Here is a 14,312-nt window from a genome sequence, read left to right as displayed (position 1 = left end):
TAAACTACACAGCAAACTGACCGTCCACTTCAAGGGGTTCACCCTCTGCGCAGGTTGTGTGGCTGGTGTCACAGATTCTGAAGCAGAACTGTCTTCCATATCAACAGATGGAACATCAGGTACTTCAGAAGGTGACAGAGAACTCTCAGGTCCAGATGCTGCTGAATCGTTCGTATCTGTGTTCTCATCTGTAGCACCAGTTGTCCCTTCAGGTTGTCCATTTGCCTGTAACAAGTACAATGCATTCATAGTCTGAAACAATAGAATAGTGGGGAAATAAATAACGAATAATTCTTGCATCAAAAATGTTCTGTTTAGAATTAAATAAAGTACATCAAAACGCCCATTAGGACGTAACATTTGTGGCACTGGATCTCCTGAAACTTTGTAACACTTCAGTCATGCATAAGAGACAGGTATGGATGATTCTCACAAAAAATATTGTGATGGAAAGTGTTTGATATTTTATGAGAAAGCACAATGTCCCTCAGCTAAAAAACACAATACTGAAATGAAATTACAGGATTCAAAGGTAGTAAGGTGCCAACGATAAGAATCATCAACATTATTAAAACAGATTTAGATTATACAAACAGTGACATCCCCTAATTAATGGTACCTGCACCTTGTCCTGGTGGTGGGCCTTGAGTACTTAGTGGCAGTACCATACCTACTGGTAGGGCCTCCCTAGCCAGATTGGTCGAGGGGGAGAGGTCAGACTAAGACAGGTACCCTGGTCCTCCAGGTTGGGGGTTGGTTGCAAGGCTAACAACCTTGCACCGTAAAAAAAAAGATGTTTCAAAATCTCAATCAAAGCCTCAGACAGACGGACCTAACAGAGGACCGAATGGAAGAGGAGAATTGAGGAGGCCATGGACCGAATACAGACTGGAGAGCCATAGAATAAAAAACAGTGACATCCATTAAATAAGGGTAACAAATGTCATCAATCACATCATGCCACGTCCTTGGGTTGTGGATGGAAGAGAAGGCCTCTAGGTAAGGAGGGAAGCTGTAAATATATACAACAGTTGCAGACAGCCAATAAGTGTGGTCCTCCAGCATGCAGACAGGTGAGAGAGCTATTAACTATGAATAAATAATAAATATGAAATGTTACACAGGGACTTGGATGGATTCTTTCAAATGACCTACGCAATCATACAGTATTAATAACATTTTCATAATTAAATGTTTTATAACCTGCAACGCAAGTAAATCTTAATTTAAAATGAACGGCAATGCAGCAAATCAGAAGCTACGTCTTACTCAGCACATCCTATATACAGGTTGCAGTAATGTCTGCATGACCTTCAACCTCAGAATTAACACACAATTCATTAGGGTCACCAGACAGCCTCACATTCTTGCAAATTTGTCACAACGTAATTGTTGTTGAGGTGTTAAAAATACTTGTGACGATGGGACAAAAAAAAACCCAATGACATAATACAAAGTTCACTCTTTGTTTGCAATGATCACAGACAAATATAAGAAAAATGACTACAGTTTTAACATATACTGTGTTGAATGCACTCACTTGCAAAGTCTCTATGAGACAAACCACCACCAGCGATAGAATTAACAGTCAAAATATACAAAGCTTTTGTCAGAAAAAGAACTGCAGGATATTTAAACTTCCATACCACGATTAGTAATGATTAAAAATGGAATAGACTGTACATCTTCACAGCATACCAAACCATTAACATTATCTTACAAACCAGTTATGCAAATGACGGCCAAAGTTCTGATGTACTGTATTTAAATCACGCAGTCTCATGTGATGCAGAGGCCAAATGTATATATAATGAGTACGTCTCTGATGGTAATGAAGAGTTAAATTTTAAATCAAAGAATGATATACCATGAGTGTGCTATTCTTATCTTGATATGACCACTTCTAGACTTAATGATAACTATGGAATAAACATAAATATGCCAGGCAAGTAACAATAATATAGCAGCTTCCTGCAGTATAATATATGACATCAGGAAGTCAAATGCTCTGGAATACATGCAGGTTCATAGAAGCAGAAGTAAAGTACTTTATTAGGAGAGTGACTAGTGATTAGGTACCATAAGTGGCATTCTATAGCACTGACAGCCATATTCAGACTCACCACTGAGAAACCAAAAGTCCTACTTATGGACAGAAATCTTCAGCCAGGGGAAGACTTTATATTCTCATGGTGGCCATCTCATAAGTTGATGCGCCATGTAGTCTGGTATAAGTTTACTGATGTTTGAAAGGTTTTTCCTGCCTCCATCATCAAAGTGATTGCCATCACGATGATGGATGCTTGTGAAACCAGGGCTGTGGAGTCGGAGTCAGTAAAAATGTATCGACTCCGACCTCAATATAAAATCTTAAGAACAATTTCTATACCGTGTGAGCCGCCAGCGACCTCACGCTTAGGGAGATTCAACGACATGTTGAGCCACAAGGTGTGGGAATAATTCTTTGTAACTTTGGCTCCGATACCTTAAGAATACAAACTGTCTACAAATCAACCGATTTCTGCAATAACCATTAGATGTATATTTAAATATAGGTTATAAGTCTAAGAGTAGGCTGATGATTCACGTGGTGGAAATCTCTTATGGTGCCATTTACCATTTTAGTAGGTTTACCCTTATTAATACATATTGAGCTTTTATGAAGTGGTCGGAGTCGGAGATTTTAGTACCGACTCCACAGCCCTGTGTGAAACACTGGTAAACATCTACCATCCTAAAATAAAACAACCCAGGAGACAGTCATCTTCAGCCAGTGTACTCGAATGTCTCCCATGAGCACACTGATATTGATACTTATTAAGTCTGTTAGTTAAAGTTTACAATCTTGACATGACTCCCTGGACTTATGTCCACTTCTAAATATCTTTATATTTGTTTTACCATTTTACGTTCTCTACTTTTATTTTAAACTTTACCACTATCTCCACTCTTTGTTACTCCTCCTCATATTACCTCACTGATCTGAGTCAATACCAGTAAATTTTATGCCTACAAGCTCCTCTGTCGCACTTTCTTACCCCACATCTCAGTATGTGGCCCCAGCTTTCTTATTTACAACCCAGGAAATCTTCCCTGGTCTGTAATCTGCAGATAACCCATTTTCTACAATCCCATGAAGAAATGCTCCTGAGAAAAATATTACGGAATTAAGTGTCCATAGCCTAATTTGAGATATTATCTCAGCATTTGCCTGGTGTCCGATGAAACCCATGAAAAACCTCAGTGAGGATAGCCAGTCTCTGGGTTGAAAAGACCCAAATAAAGTGAGGTCTGATGTATAAAGTGAAGCTTTTGCGGCAACTTTAGTTGATGAACGATGCTGGAGCTGTAACCCAAGAATCTTTCAAGTGAGGTCTGTAAGTTACTACAAGGAGTGGCTCCCGACTTACCCAGTCCTGAGCTTTGCCAGTTGGTTTCTGCCACTGTTGCTCCTTCATATCAGACAATGTTCCCTTCTTTGACTGTGCCTCTGCAGACTGATTTGAATTTGGCTTGAACATTCCCAGCCGCTTGCTGCAACCAACGTTGTACCTAATATTAGAGAATGTACAATGCACACGACCAGTTTTAACCAGACAGCACAAAAGTAACTGAGCATAACAACATGGAACACCTTAGTTTTACTACCTGGCAACAATCTGAATGAAATCAACACAAAACCCATACAACTGCCCATGCTCCCATTGAGATCGGGAAGCTCTGTTACTTTTGTGACTGACTATGAAGTGGACGAGTGGGGTCTAATCACCGACAGGGGCAGAGAATCTTTCCTCCAACCTCTGCACCCAGACCAGCTCTGGGGCCCACCCAGTCACCTGTCTAAGGGGTACTAGGATTCTTTCCTGGGGGTTAAGTGCAGCTGTGGGTGATGGTGACCAATCACCCCTATCTAATACTGAGGTTAAGAACGCGTAAGAGCTATACCTCCTCCTCAACAAACAAATATATCACACAACGCAAGGGTACCTACGCATAACCATACAGGCAATGCTAGTTTAAAATAAATGATTTGAATACATTTTCAGCAGAATAAAAGGTCATGAAATCTTTTGTTTTCCATGTTAAGTACTTTATCCTCACATTTTATGGGAGGAGGAATTCAAAAAATTAGCATGTATTTTTCCTTTCACTTCTTTCCTCTGCCAACAGTCTACAAGATTCTTTACACACAAATTTCTAAGTAATCTGCGAACAATGTCACAAAAACAGTTTAATTATTTGTTATAAAAAAGTTTAATTTTTTCCTCCAACTTAATCTGGAGAGAGAGTTAGCTATGTACATTAAACCTATATGACTTCCTAGAACACAAGCACATAGACAAACATTATTAAAAATATTTCTGTGTTCTGGGTTGTTGCGCCGTGTAGTCTGGTCGATGTTAACCAACGTTTCAGAGGTCGTACTGCCTCCATCATCAGGGCGATGGCGAAGGCAGTATGATATCTGAAACGTTGGTAAACACTGACCAGACTACACAGCGCAACAACCCAGAACACAGAAACCTTCATACTCACTGCTGTGAAAACCTCAAATCTTACAAACATTATTAACATTTTATCAAGCAGATTAATTGCCATGTGTACTGCCTCTCATTGTAACCACTGTCTAATACTCACCTTTTAGCACATGACATGGAACAGAACCGCTTTGACTTCTTGAATTTCGAGCGAAGGTCAACCTTCCCACAAAATTCACATTTTTCCAGTTCACCCTTTGGTCCCGGTGGAAGCGGAACAAGGAGTAGATCTGGAGCATGTTTCTTCTCTGTTACAGAAATAAAAAGACATTACAATGGGGTAAACATATATCAGAATATCTTCTACCAAAACTATAAATATTCTGCACTGGTAACAGCAGAATGTGTTCACTCTATCCTATCCGGTGACAATTCAAACCAATCCACATCACAACTTCCAGTATTTCCACAAGAACCATTTCAATATCCATACCCATCATTCAGGGATATCCACACAAAAATAGTTTCTCCAATCCAAGTTCCATATCCAACCCGTCACAATTTCTCTGAGGTAATTACTGATACCAGAGACATTATGTATAAGACCACACAACACAAATCCTATCACTTTCATGCCAACTGAAATTTAATGCGGAGCTTCACATTGTATTGAGGCTTTGGGGACCAAGGCATGGCAGAACCTACTTTGGGGGAATGTCATCGCCAAAAATTGTGTTAACCCTTTGATAATGAACTTCACAGCAAACATTACATCCCACAAATGCAATACTTCAGAAAAACCATTGTAAAATAAAAAAAAATAAAAATGTGGTGAAACCTCGATATATCACGCCTCGTTATACCCCGGACTCAGATACACCATGGCTGCGATCATGTCCCCCCATATGTTTTACATATTTCACATATAACACAGGTAGGTTATAACGCGGGTACTGAAGCTGTCCGCCGAAACCTGTGCTACATCGTATCACAGTCCAACATAGCTCTCTTGCTACCAGAAATCCATATCTCATGTTGACATTACGAAAAAAACCTTCAGGTGGCAGAATGAAAACATTTTGACATGTGACAAAAGACCCCACTTAATGGTACCTGCACCTTGTTGTGGTGGTGGGGCTAGAGTACCTCAGTGACCCCAAGAGCTATGCTGGCGGTAGCATAGCTACTGGTAGGGCCTCCCTAGCCAGATTGGTAGAAGGGAAGAGGTCAGACTAAGACAGGTACCCTGGTCCTCCAGGTTGGGGGGGTTGGTCGCAAGGCTAACAACCTTGCACCGTACAAAGAAAGATGTTTCGAAACCTCGATCAAAGCCTCGGACAGACAGACCCAACAGAGGACCGAATGGAAGAGGAGAATTGAGGAGGCCATGGACCGAATACGGACGGGAGAGCCATAGAAGAAAAGAATATGACGAAAGAATAGCAGTCATTCAAAGCATTTAAGTGAAGCTCTTTTAAACACATAAAATATCGGTTTACAGTTGAGTAGAGACCTCCCATTCACAAATCAAGCAGAAGTGTTTTGTTTTGACTACAGTCTCATATTGCTACCCCATGAACAGTTTACAAACAATAGAACAATTGAACCTAGAACTGTTGGTGCCAGAACCTAGTTTAGATGAAGTGGAACTAGCCATTGGGAAGTTGAAAAGTTATAAATCTCCAGGTATTGATCAAATTCCAGCAGAATTAATTACAGCAGGTGGCAAAGGATTACATATGAGGATCCATAAGCTTATTCAGTTAATTTGGGATAAGGAAGAGATGCCACAACAATGGAAGGAATCCATAATTATTCCTATTCATAAGAAGGGGGACAAGACTGAGTGTGGTAATTACCGAGGAATTTCACTGCTATCAACCTCATACAAAATTCTGTCGAACATTCTTTTGGCAAGATTAACCCCATATGCGAATGAAATTATTGGGGATCATCAGTGTGGGTTCAGACGAAACAGATCAACGATTGATCAGATCTTTTGCATTCATCAGATACTAGAGAAAAAATGGAAGTTCAGTACATCAATTATTTATAGATTTCAAAAAAACCTATGACTCTATGAAGAGAGAAATGTTATATAATATTCTTATTGAATTTGGTATACCAAAGAAGCTAGTGAGTCTAATAAAAATGAGCTTAAATGAAACCTGTAGCAAAATTCAAGTAGGTAAATATGTATCTGAGACATTCTTCATCAAGAACGGTCTAAAACAAGGATATGCTTTGTCTCCCTTGCTCTTTAACTTTGCACTAGAATATGCTATCAGGAAAGTCCAAGATAGGCAGGAGGGATTGAAATTGAACGGGACACATCAGCTATTGGCATATGCTGATGATGTTAATTTATTGGGGGACGATATGAATACAATAAAGAGGAACGCAGAAGTTTTACTAGAGGCTAGTAGACAGGTGGGGCTAGAAGTAAATTCAGAAAAAACTAAGTACATGTTAGTATCTCGTCATCAGCAGAATTATTTAGGGTGGCTAATAAACCCTTTGAAAGTGTTACAAAGTTCAAATATTTGGGGTATAACAATAACAAATCAAAATGATACTCATGAGGAAGTTAGGAGGAGACTAAATTCCGGAAATGCTTCTGAGTTCAATATATTTTGTCTTCCCGTCTGATTTCTAAGAACCTCAATATTAAAGTATACAAAACAATAATTTTGCCTGTTGTTTTGTATGGGTGCGAAACATGGTCTCTCACTCAGAGGGAGGAACACAGATTGCAGGTGTTTGAGAATCGGGTGTTCAGGAGGATATTTGGGTCTAAGACAGAAGACGATGGGACATGGAGAAAACTGCATAATGACGAGCTTAAAAATCTGTACTCCTCCCCCAATATTGTCAGGGTGATTAAGTCGAGAAGAATGAGATTGGCGGGGCATGTAGCGCGCATGGATGGGACAAGAGGTGTGCACTGGGTATTGGTTGGGAAGCCTGAGGGGAAGAGACCACTGGGGAGACCTAGACGTAGATGGGAGGATAATGTCAGGTGGGATCTATGGGAGATGGGAGTTGAAGGAAACTGGATTTTGTTGGCCCAGGACAGGGTCCGGTGGAGGGCTTTGGTTAATTCGGTGATGAACCTTCGGGTAGTGTGTAGTGAGTGCGTCTGTACTGTGTTCTGTGGGTGTTGCGATAATATTCTAGATTAAATCACAGTGCCACTGTGAGGTAATCTTAAAGCTGTACCCATTAAAACACATGAAAGCCTGTTGTTTGTTGTTCTTTCAGTGGCTGTGGAACGAATGCTTTTAGGATGGGTCGTCACTCACCACGAAATCTTGCGCATGCGCGTATATCAAATTCCTAGCAGGGATTTTCTCCTGGTCTGTGGACTGCAGTTTAGACTAGTATTTCATTAGATCATGATTGTTAGAACATATTTTTAACCAAATCAACCCATACTGTGGTTACTAAAACCTCAAATAACTTAATAAATAATGCTTACTCAAAGTAAATGGTTCATTTATCTCCTTTCCTTTTGTTGACATGTTCCTACATAAATTCTGCGCAATTCTAAGATTTACATAATCTGTTCTCAATTTTAACTGGCGTCTCAAAACAAGTTGCATCTATCTGACAGCCAAAAAAGAACATTACTTAAGTACTCTTCCCCCTTCAACAAACTCCATCCTAAAAAAACCTATGAAATAAACATTTCCCTCAACTGTCCTATTAGATACACAGAAATCAGAACAAGCCCATTATGGTAATAATTTTGAAATGGTACATTATGCTATTTTTACACAGCGCTATTGTAATGGTGTCTATGAAGTGGCAGAATCTGGAGCCAAGAAGCAAAAATAAAATGACAACACTATGTAATCAGTAACATGTCAATTACACATCTACTGAAAACATGTGATAATACACAAGTCAAATTAATGAAAACCAAACTAAGATAACTAATCTGTGAGAAAAAAAAAACAATAAATTCTAATCGTAAAACATGTCACTATCAACTGAGCAATTCACTAGAGTTTCAACTTCATTTTCTACGCATGCTTTTGAACATACTTGGAGGCTCATCCCCATCTCCAATCTGCTGGTTTTCTTTGTCAGACAGCTGTTGGTTGTGTGGCTTCGATCCTTGGACCAGGTCATTAAGAAGAGAGGACCTATTCACGGCAAATGGCTCAGAAGCTGAAAAGAAATAAAACTACATTTCACAGTGGCTTGAAAATATATCCCATAATGCTCTGACAGGAGTTTATCCCCCCCCACCCTAAAAAAATTATATACAAGTGAAAAACTTGCCAGAATTGAACCTGTAACAATGCTTAACCTCGGCAATTACATTCACAACTCACAACAAGGATTATGACGTCATGGTTTATTCTACACTGCGGCCATTACACAAGAACTGTTTCAAGTTATACCTTCTTAAATTTCCAAATTTCCAATAAAAACAGTTTTACACTTTTACTAAGCATACGACTTTTCATTTAGCTATTATAAAATTTCCAGAAATTAAATCTGACTTGTAAATAGTATGCCCAGCAAACATTTACATAAGTGACATAATATGGAAGTAGCTTCACTGTCCACTACAATGTATTAAGCGAATGTTCTGTTTGCAACTGCATTACCGAAATTTCTCAAAATGCAAGAATGAGTGGTTCATAAACCTAAGGCGATACGTTTCCATTCTTCATAAAAACGTTCTTTAGAGTCAGATAATGCCTAGTTTAAGGTTACACTGTGGTCCGATTAAAATTCACAAAGTTACAGGTTGATATTTGGTGTTCTCTTTTTCGCAATTTCAGATCGTTAAACGCACAAATCTGCAACTTCGATCATTTGCGTGCAGCGCCCTCGTAGTTCACCGGAGATTATAGCAGCAGCTCATATGTGTGTGACGTATAGATATTCACTGACAGACTTATGGTCCGATGGTTGTTTGAAGACGTCACATCATACAAATGTAGATTATCTGAAACACTCTTAACTTACTATCTTATTACTACATCAATCTGGAACAACATACAATTAAAGTAAAGCATTCCCACTACATGCTATGTAGGTCGCTTGTGGGGAGAGGCAGTATAGTTCCTACTCATTTTTGACCTCGGCATTAAGCAGGGGTAAGTAGTCAGCATCATGCCCCAACTGTGCTTTACACCAGGAAAGGATCTGGTACCACATTGGACAGAATGCTGGATCAGTAAAAAGCACTCATTACATTGGAAAATAACAAAAGTGTCCTCATTACATCAGGGGTCAAAAAACAGTCACAGAAATTGACTTATTCTTATATGTCATACTGATTACAACAGAGTTTTACTGAATTTCCTTTTGCAAACTTTGAATGAATTCGTTCAATGCGTTGATAATCACTGACAACCAGTGTAATTAGTTTACTTTAAAATAATTTATCAATCATTCTCTCAATCAATCAATTAATTACTATATTTGTTATAAACCATATTCTACACTGACATTTATGACGCTAACTAACATGGAGTAAAGCATGCAAGATGTGTCTCTATTAAGAACAAATAAGTAGATCATAACACTGTACCTTCCTGAATTACGAATCCCTCTATTACATGCGTGAGGACCTGTGGTTTCACCATGGCTTTCGGTGGGTTCTTATCCCGTTCCCTCTCGCTGCGGATCTCTTCTACCACGACCCCATTCTCCACCACATTTGTTGAGGAGCATGTTTCTGCACACCCATTCACTGCCTTCTCTTCCTTACCTGAGATGCTACCATTCCCAGTGCCTTGCGAGCCTGCAACATAGTTCAGAGGAACGTCATTATGCTCTGCACACATTATAAATAAGTTACACAAGCAGTACAGTATTATAAAGATCTCTAAAAAGCAAAACATGAATGCTGGTATTACCAAGAATAAAACACGTATCTTAAAAGTCACTCTATTGCAGTGGTCCCCAAAGCAGTGCCCCCGGGCGCCCGCCAAACCTTTTTTTGGGTGCCCGCGTTGTTACGGAAAGAGGTTATACTGAATAATGAAGGCCGTTCAACCACGAACATTATAAAATCAAAGCGCAGATCTCTACTTACTAACGCCCATCTTGACGATTGTTTGCGAGCAGTAACATCATCCTACACTCCCAAATTTGAAAAACTGGCCGATGAAATGCAGTGCCAAACATCACACTAACTTCCCCTTGAGTAATAATAATTGTACTTATGAAACTATGTATTTTTGATAGCGTGGTTTCTTGTATCATTAAACGTCGTGTCCATATTGTATTTGTCCAGAGAAAAGAAAATTTGGCTTTGTTAATTGGTTGGTGCCTGCCACGATCTCATAAACTCTCTAATGTGCCCATAGGCACAAAAAGATTGGGGACCACTCGTCTATTGTGTTGTGATTGACTGTATTATAGTGGCATAACTAGAACATCTGTAGTGGAAGAAATGCAACTACCGATGGTTCAAGATGACTTGGTTTAACAGAGGATATAATTATTTTGATTAATCATTCGACAGTCCTGATAAAATCTTCTCAGACAATCAGCTTCACCGATTCAGAGCAGAATACCATCTGCCTCAATCATCGAAATCTTATGTATATTCTGAAAAGATTTTGTTATCGTTCTTAGTCACAGCGAGATCTTCAAACATTGTGTTGACAGATGTGAATAACCAGTTCACTTCAAACCTAACAAGCAACTAATCAACTCTGTATTGCAGTTTAACCTCATAGGATTAAAAATTATATATATATTACAGATCCTTACCATCTACATCAGGAATTTCTTGTATGTCCATTGGTGTTGCCTGTGAAGGAGTCGAGGCCGTGATACCAGAGCCCTGTGAAGTCTGATCTTCCATCCCTTTGCTTAATGTATCGTCGCGAGACGTCTGTGTGCCCATTGAACCAACTGGCACAGTTGTACACTGTACCTGCTACAAAATGGCATTCTATGACACTTCTTTGGACTGTTTAATGCATGCCATATCATGCACCTTCGCACTAGTTATGGCATACAGAAATATCTATTCCAAGCTACTACAAAAATGACAATATATTACTAGAAGATTTCTGTCTTCTGGGTTGTTGCGCTGTGTAGTCTGGTCGATGTTTACCAATGTTTCTGAGGTCATATTGCCTCCGTTATCAGGGCGATGAATTCAGAACATTGGTACACATCAACCATACAACACAGTGCAACAACCCAGAAGACAGAAATCTTCATACTCACCGCTGTGAAAACTTCAAATCTTACAATATATTACTAGAATAAGAAACCTGTGTGGTTTTGTCTTAGTTCATATATTATATACTTAACTATTCTTCCTAATAAGTTTGCACTTTATTATTAAAGGCATACCTCGTTTTATTGTGCTTCACAGATATTGCGTTTTTTACAAATTGAAGGTTCGTGGCAACCCTGCGACAAGCAAGTCTATCGATGCCATTTTTCAAAAAGCATGTGCTCACTTCATGTCTCTGTGTCACATTTTGGTAATTCTCGCATTGTTTTTTTAGACATATTGCTATTGCACACTTAATAGACTACAGTATAGCGTAAACATAACTTTTGTATGCACTGGGAAACCAAAAAATTCATGTCTCACTTTATTGCGGTGGTCTGGAACCGAACCCGCAGTATCTCCTAGGTATGCCTGTATACAGAATGTTTCACAACCACTTCGCCATACATCAGGGGAATTGTAATATAGGGGACTCTAGTTGGTAATCTTGAGCATGAAATTTTAATACAACATTAGCCCTTTTTGCAAACTGTTATGAAGCTATGACAATTTTTGAGTGCAGGTGCAAGTGGGGAAAAATTTATGAAAGTATTGATGATATAAGTATACTACTACATTTGAGGATACATATTTTTTAAATGTGAGTATAAATTAAGAGAAAATTAACTTAAAACCAGGATGTAGCATATAAATTAATTATTATTTACATAATTTTCTACCTGAAAATTAGGTGCAGCATCTATATGAATGCAAACTTTTACATAAATGCTTTAAAACTACTAAGAATGACTTATAGTTCTTGAGACTCAACATGAAGTGGAAAACTTCACATGACATGGCTCATGATGCCATGTAGTCTTGAAGGTCGGAAGTAATACACAAATAATACGTTCCTCCAAAATGATGGTCGTCACCCACAAGACTACGCAGCACCCAACCCAGAACATTAAAACTGATATCTTCAAAGCCAAAGGAACAGTATCACCAACAAACTGGAACAACTGCCACTTCCTGGCCCTGGCTGGAGCTGCATGCCTCACAACCATATTTTCCCATTGTGAATCAAATTATGCTCCACAGAAACAAAATCAACTTACCTACATCATAGCAGTTCCTGCCAGAAGCTGGGAATTGGCATCTGAGATCAGATTTATCAGTGAACAAACTGCATTTTTGTATTCACATTTTCTCAACAACAAAAAAGGGGGGAGGTGGACAGCAGACCAAATTCTTCTTTGACAGTAATTACCTGAGTTTGGAGCTGAGGCTGCATCTGGGATGAATGTTGTTGGGGTGACACTGTCTGGATTTGTGGTACAGCTGACGGCACAATCATGTTTGAATTTGTACCAGCAGTTGGAACTAATGGAGGACACGGCTGTATGTTGGGTGGAATGGGGTGGGTTGACTGAAGGGGCGGGGGTGGAGGAGCAGGAGCCATTGACACCACAGGCATTATGGGGCGCTCTGCTGGTGGAGTTGCACCCATTTGTTGCACAGGTGCGCCAACAGTTACAGCTGTTGCTTGCTGCGTTATTTGCTGCTGGACAACTGGCGGTCCTGGAACTTGGACCGTCTGTGCTTGTATTGTTGTTATGCCTGGAAGAGCAAAAAAAAAAAGTAAAGCCACCCTCCTAAAAGCCATGTGGGCACTCAGAAAGAGAGGGGGTAGTTTGTACTCAATTTCAACCTCGGCACTATACAGGGGTGAGTGGTTGGCGTCACACCCTGGACACGCTGTATTCCGAGGGAAAGGAACCCAGTAACCACTGGACAGGAGGCAGGGTGGGTGGTGGTGATACAATGGCAAGATAAGTGATAGTGGCACAGCAGTGAACATCTTATGAAAAACATAAACTTTTAATTATCACCAGCCACAGCACCAATATAGTACGCTATTACAAATGATATTTACTGTTACTCCACCTACCTGAACTGATTTGCTGTATTCATAATTTGAAAAAATGGAATGTCAACTGACTTCCCTATGATTCCTGGTACCACAGTGAAAAAAATCTGAAAACTCAACCTCCCTAGCTAACAGCACACTGACCTGCACACCCCCTGAATGGTGCATACGTACGAGTAGACTCGACCAAGCTTATAACACAGCCAAACCTCAAGGGCAGGCTAGCACAGAGTTACACATCAGTATCATATGTTTAAAACTACACTAAACACAATACAGACAATAACCAATCACCATATAGACTGAGGTACAAGATGACTTGGTCCACAAAACAATTCCCAAATTTTCAATTTAAGTTTCTAACTGTATTTGCCAGATAAGACAACTTGAATCCTGGTCTGATTTAGCAGAACTGAGTGCAAAAATATGTATTGCATTTCCTTTTATTGTAATGATCATGTCTGCTACAAGATTCTAAAGATTTGGCCATTGACTAAGGCTTGTTTTGACTGGCTTAGCAGACATCAACAGGCCAGTCACAGAATATTAATGGTCTCAATGTCACACTGGTAGTTGTCTGGATTGCTGTTTAATTCTGGTATTTGTTGACACAATGTCAGCTGTTGTGAATGGCTTGCAGACTTCAAAGAGTAAGAAACCTCCAAATGGAGTCTGCTAACATCCACAATGGGTTTAGAGCCAAAGA

The 14,312-nt window shown here is 39.5% G+C and overlaps 1 protein-coding gene across 7 annotated transcripts in view; it reads right to left on the bottom strand.

The window, feature by feature from the left end:
• The window catches only part of ph-p (polyhomeotic proximal), a 189,933-nt gene that overhangs the window by 11,779 nt on the left and 163,842 nt on the right, over positions 1-14,312 (bottom strand). For 5 of the 7 annotated variants that reach the window (XM_087345879.1, XM_022075382.2, XM_087345878.1 and 2 more), the window contains 7 exons: positions 12,947-13,296; positions 11,220-11,388; positions 10,030-10,242; positions 8,526-8,651; positions 4,639-4,786; positions 3,411-3,552; positions 22-225 (listed from right to left, as the gene is read on the bottom strand). In XM_087345879.1, the coding sequence (XP_087202005.1) occupies positions 22-225; positions 3,411-3,552; positions 4,639-4,786; positions 8,526-8,651; positions 10,030-10,242; positions 11,220-11,388; positions 12,947-13,296 (1,352 nt within the window). The remainder of the gene's footprint in view (positions 1-21; positions 226-3,410; positions 3,553-4,638; positions 4,787-8,525; positions 8,652-10,029; positions 10,243-11,219; positions 11,389-12,946; positions 13,297-14,312) is intronic. The other 2 variants (XM_022075385.2, XM_022075383.2) reach the window with 2 other exon arrangements.

This window comes from Zootermopsis nevadensis, unplaced genomic scaffold (genome assembly GCF_977971745.1).
Source record: "Zootermopsis nevadensis isolate Lab colony 2312 unplaced genomic scaffold, Znev_1.0 Znev_ptg000009l, whole genome shotgun sequence".
In the NCBI taxonomy this organism is placed as follows: domain Eukaryota; kingdom Metazoa; phylum Arthropoda; class Insecta; order Blattodea; family Termopsidae; genus Zootermopsis; species Zootermopsis nevadensis.
This window is presented reverse-complemented; position numbering and strand designations above follow the sequence as displayed.